Genomic DNA, 6,000 nt, shown 5'->3' with positions numbered 1-6,000 from the left:
AAGGAGTTAAAGAAGAAACATTCATCCAGACGTGTATGAGGGGTAGAGATGGGTAGCTGGGCAGAGAGGACTCACAGCGAAGTGGCATTTGGAAGACCTGGTGAAGCAGCCGATTGCAGCCTGGGCAGTCCCACATTCATGAGCAGATAAACCGGGAGGAACAATTGGGGAGTGAGACAGACCACGCAACCCAGAGTTTCAGTACAGGGAAATAGAGCCTCAAACCTCTGATTGAAAATACCTGTGGGGGTTGCGGCAGCTGGAGAAAATCCCAGACTCACAGGAGAGTTCATGGGAGACAGGGTCCTAGAATGTATACAAGTCCACCCACCCAGGAATCAGCACCAGAAGGGCCCAATTTGATTGTGGGTAGTGGGGAAGTGACTGAAAGCTGGCAGAAAGCAGAGCAAGTGGCATTGTTCCCTCTCAGACCTGTCTCCCACATACAACATCACAACAGAGCAATGTGGGTTGCCCCACCCTGGTAAACACCTAAGGCTCTGCTCCTTACTATGTAACAGGCATGCCAAGACAAAAAAAAAAAATGGCCCAAATGAAAGAACAGATCAAAGCTCCAGAAAAAATACAACTAAGTGACGAAGAGGTAGCCAACCTAAAAAATGCACAGTTCAAAACACTGGTAATCAGGATGCTCACAGAATTGGTTGAATATGGTCGCAAATAATATGAAAAAATGAAGGTTTTGCTAAGTGAAATAAAGGAAAATGTATAGGTAACCAACAGTGACAGGAAGGAAACTGGGACTCAAATCAACAGTGTGGACCAGAAGGAGGAAAGACATTCAATCAGAACATAATCCAGAAAAAAGAATTTAAAAAAGTGAGGAGAGGCTTAGGTACCTCCAGGACATCTTTAAATGTTCCAACATCTGAATCATAGGGATACTATAAGGAGAAGAAGAAGAGCAAGAGATTGAAAACTTATTTGAACAAATAATGAAGGAGAACTTTCCCAATGACTGACAAAGAAAATAGACTTCCAGGAAGTCCAGGAAGCTCACAGTCTCAAAGAAGATGGACCCAAAAAGGATCACACCAAGGCACACCATAATTACATTAGCCAAGATTAAAGAGGAGAGAATCTTAAAAGCAGCAAGAGAAAAGGAAATAGTTAACTACAAAAGAGTTCCCATAAGACTGTCAGCTGATTTTTCAAAAGAGATCTTACAGGCAAGAAAGGGCTGGAAAGAAATATTTCAAGTCAGGAAAGGCAAGGACCTACATCCAAGATTACTCTATCCAGCAAAGCTTTCCTTTAGAATGGAAGGGCAGATAAAGTGCTTCCCAGATAAGGTCAAGTTAAAGGAGTTCATCATCACCAAGCTCTTAATATATGAAATGTTAAAGGAACTTATCTAATAAAAAGAAGATAAAAAATGTGAACAGTAAAATGACAACAAACTCACAGTTTTTAACAACTGAACCTAAAAAAACAAGAACAAACTAAGCAAACAACTAGAACAGGAACAGAAACCAGAAATGGAGATCACACAGAAGGTTATCAGCAGGGGAGTGGGAGGAGGAGAGAGGGAGAAAAGGTACAGAGAATAAGTAGCATAGATGGTAGGTAGAAAATAGACAAGGGGAGGGTAAGAATAGTATGGGAAATGTAGAAGTCAAAGAACTTATATGTATGATTCATGAACATGAACTGAAGTACGGGAATGCATGTGGGAGGGGGTGTGCAGGGCCGAGGGGAATGAAGCAGGGGAAATGGGACAAGTGTAATAGCATAATCAATAAAATATATTTCAATAAATAAAAAAAGAAAATTTATTCCCATGTGAGGTACTTGCTCAGAAATATTAAGATCTTTCTACATTTTATTTCCAATTCCCCTTCTTCCATTGCAGGATAAAAAGATGTCAGGTGAAATATTTTCCTGAATTTAAAAGACCTGGTCAGCAAAACTAGGATGAATCACATGTTACAAAATAAACAATATTTGCAAGAATAGAAAGCCTAAAAATTCACATCAATGAGGCAATAAACTACTGTACTCCATCAATTTTAAGACGTTATTGTAAGACACAGCGTTATTTTATGCATCACTAAGAAAGAAAAAACACTGCCAAGTCAACTAGAACATGCCATCAATCAAAAGATCACCCTGATTTCAGATATGTAAATATAAAACACTTGTATCTTGAAAATAACTCATGGTAATGCTATATAACTAATAATCTGCAATCTTGTCCAACATAATTACTTGAAGTAGAGCACCTTAAACTGCTTTATATGAACCCTCAACACAAATGGAGGAACACAGAAACATTTTCAGTAGCACACTTTTAGTTTATTGACCTATGTAAAAAAAATAGGTCTTAAAAAGTCAGAACAGTAAAAGAATAGGCAAAAGGGCATTTCTGTTTCTAGAAGGCTATACAAATATGCAAAAGGAATAAGTTATTTTTTTTGCACATCATTTTTTGTTCCAATTTTCCCCAAAACTTCATTTTTAATGATACAAATGACTAAGGACCAGTTTAACAAATCAACTTTATGTATATAAACATGCTTTGGAATACAGATAGGAAATCAATGTTCCAAAAAAGTTGTGTAGAAACTTCTCTAGTCATAATATAAACAAGAAACCTGTATAAAAGGGGGGAAGGAGCACCTTTTATGGAACTTTGAAGCAGAGGAAAGATGACAAAAAAGATGGGAATAATTGTTTAAAAAAAAACTCAACCATGAACTATACCTAATTAGTTCTTCCACAGAAAATATGAGGTAGTTTTAGCCTCATAATTAAATCTACTGCAGCTTGGAGGGTTTTTTTTCCTTGTAACCAACTAATCTTGTTTTTGTCACTTGGTGACTTAGAACTACCTATGGAATCCTGATGATATGCTTACTTTTCCAATGGTCACCATTTTAAGGCACACAAATCATCTAAAATGATGGACGTGTATTTTCCTTGATTTTGTTTTGGGTTCTTTCCATAACACCTTAAAATACTTTTTCAAATTCTTGATTAGAAAACTTTCCATATCAAGTTTGCCATTTCAAGTGACAGCCAAATTAGAGAGTTAACAGCCTGAATAACAAGAGCTCATCATACCACTGGCATAGAAAGAAAAATGGAGCTCAGTGATATTGTACCTCGGAAAATTCTCCAAGCAGAGTTTGTCAGTTATTCAGTGGGCTGTTTCATTTTCCCCAATCCGCTACCATAAAATTTGTTACAGGATGCTGTGGCAATGAGTCTTTCTAGAACCCATTTCATGGTGCTTATGAAAACCATCACTCTTTATAAAATCCTAAAAACATTTACACTCATTCAGACCTTTATGAAAATCCAGCTTTTCTTCAAGTAATTTTCCAATACTGTCTAAGTTGTTCATGTCCGTGTAGAAATAGCATCATTCTTTGTCAGCTCACAAATCCAGACTTTCTGATGGTTGAGAGTTCTGGCTTCCCTCCCTTCAGCATTCTGAATTGGGCTCTGAAATTTCCCATCCTTTTCTTTTCTTGGAGATCCTGAAAGCACTTTTCACAGTTTTGAGGTTTGCCTTCAACAGTGTTTATTCCTTAAAAAGTGCTTGGTATTGATAAAGATTAAGTCCTCCCTTGGCAATGGTTCAACATGTGGTCTGACCTTTTGCTCTCTTAGGTTAGCGTCCAGACTTTGAAAGGTAGGTTGTCCTGTGAGGGCTTTGTGCAGCTTAGTGTGGGATTCACTTGTGGGGCAATGTGAGTCCTCACTTCAATCTCTGATGTCTTTAGTTTTCTAAAGCCAAACAGCCTTCTGGGAAGACAAACACATTTTACAAGGCACACTAGTGTGAGAAAGCAGTGCTTGGTCAAGAGGTCCCGCTGCAGTTCAGACTAATGTTCCAGGCTTTGAATCTTCGTGCCAAAAGAGCCTCTGCTCACTACTCTCCCGGCTGTCTGGTTCCAACTGGTTTCCATCTGTAATGTCCAGTTGACTGTTCTCTGCGTATTGTCTATTAAAGGAAATGAGAAAGTTACTACCTGTGGTCATTTAGTTCCCAGAGTACAAAATTATTACACTCAAAAAAATTAGTAGAAAACAATGTTAAGAAAATTATCCAAAACTTGGAAATAAGGCAATGGATGACTGTAGTTCTTCCAGTATCACCACAGAGCATTGTCTAACAGGCCCATGCAGCAGTATTTGATTCTCTAACTTACATTTACCTTTGCTTAGGACCCAGATTATGTTAAGTGAGACATTAATTTAAGAGTTTTTTTATTTTTGCTTTTCTGTCTGAAAGAATACAAATAACTTTTATCTAGTAAGAGAGATTATTATAGTACTAATAATAGTTGTATTGCCCAGTAGGACATAAACTGGTTTTGTATCTAATCAAGTAATCTTGCTCCAGCATTTTTTCTTTCAGTGGGTTGAATAAACCTCTCTCAAATTGCCTCTCTCGAATTCTCCTGGAACAGTTTTCCCATTCTGTTAGTTCTCTCATTACTAAGTTGCTGTTTTTGAACCATGTATAATGTGTACTTTTTGCCCAAATTTTTGAGGGAAATATAAGGATGTGCATTATACATGGGTATAATGATTACATACTATGGGTATAATAATCCTGTGTATAATGTACACAAAAAATGTGGGTGCACATTATACACGGCAAAATATCATAAATAAATCTTTGACACATGCTCATTTTCCATTTATGTGGGAGTCTTATTTTTAACTCTTTAAAAGTTAGTTTGGACAGCCATATTTTAAGTATTCTTCTAATTAAAGGAATATACCAGATGTTTTCCTCACAGACAAAGGAATATATTAAGAGGGAGGCAGGGGCACCTTTGGACATATTTTAGATCCCTAGGGTTTATGGTTCAAGTATAAATTTGAGATAGTATCATATATAAAAATCATAGACATATTTAGATGGTATATCCAAATGAGAATGACCTATTAAACAAAACATTCCAATAAGCAAAACCTCATTCTTGTAGTAGCAGGTTAGAAAAGATTAGGTAGTTAGTAGATATCCTTTTATCTTCAACTTTAATGCCTTTTAGTGAGGGTAATAAACAGCCTTTGGAAGAAGAGCTTTGGAAATAGCCACTGTGTGAATCCAGGTACTTAGTGTTTTCATCTAATATAAAAATGAAGTCAGATTTCCATAAATTCACACATCAGTCAGAGCAAGCGGAACTCTTTGCTATGCAAGAAGCAACACACAGGTTTGAGCGACTGTACTTACTACAGCTGGCTACACCTAGCAACAGAGAATTTAAAACTGATCTCATTTCTGGAAACACAACCGCTCTCTGGGACAGAAGCCCTTCATTTTGTCTAGTGATAGGGTGAGATAAGGAAGAGGAAGGGAAATGAAAAACAGGGAGTGAAAGAAAAAAGTTATTTGAAAACAATTTCTGGCAGTAGTGCCAAGACTTTGACTATATTATATACAAGGCAGCACAAGAGTCTTTAACATTTCCAATTTTGGAAAGCTTACATTGCTGACAATTATACCATATTATACTAAGAAAAGAAATTTTATTTAAAATTTGTAGCTTTCTGTAGTATTAAGACATGGACACTTTGGGGAAAAAGATCTTTAAATAATATGCACTTCATTTATATTGATCTAATCACTGATTTATTGCTAAGCACTTCAAATATTTAACTTGAGAAGATCTGAAGTTTTTTATCTTTATCTTGAAACCCAATTCTCTTATTTAAAAAATTGTGTTTTCACCAATAATAACATGAAACTTTAGGGCAAAATTTCTAAAGCTTTATGGATGATTGTCATTATACTTGCCTTGTTAATAGGTCAAGTTAAATTGATCAAACTATATCATAATTTTTTAAAAATCCTAAATGAACAGATGAATGAAAATAAGCACTCCCATAACTCTGGCTGAGATGATAAACTAGAAAATTTTTCTGGAAAGCAAGAGGTTAAATAATTATACTTTTTTGGTTTAATCCTTTAAGTCTACTAATTGGAAAATAATCTGGAATTCAGACAAATATTTTGTA

The 6,000-nt window shown here is 36.1% G+C and overlaps 1 protein-coding gene across 3 annotated transcripts in view; it reads right to left on the bottom strand.

Annotated features, from left to right (window-relative positions):
* Nucleotides 1-1,803: 1,803 nt before the first annotated feature.
* Nucleotides 1,804-6,000, bottom strand: part of FRMD4B (FERM domain containing 4B) — a 193,957-nt gene continuing 189,760 nt past the window's right edge. For all 3 annotated transcript variants that reach the window (XM_037130749.2, XM_037130748.2, XM_037130750.2), the window contains one exon: nucleotides 1,804-3,970. In XM_037130749.2, coding sequence (XP_036986644.2) covers nucleotides 3,847-3,970 — 124 coding nt within the window. In that variant the 3' untranslated portion in view covers nucleotides 1,804-3,846. The remainder of the gene's footprint in view (nucleotides 3,971-6,000) is intronic.

This window comes from Artibeus jamaicensis, unplaced genomic scaffold, assembly GCF_021234435.1.
Source record: "Artibeus jamaicensis isolate MK-2021 breed Jamaican fruit bat unplaced genomic scaffold, CSHL_Jam_final contig_1157, whole genome shotgun sequence".
Lineage (NCBI taxonomy): Eukaryota > Metazoa > Chordata > Mammalia > Chiroptera > Phyllostomidae > Artibeus > Artibeus jamaicensis.
This window is presented reverse-complemented; position numbering and strand designations above follow the sequence as displayed.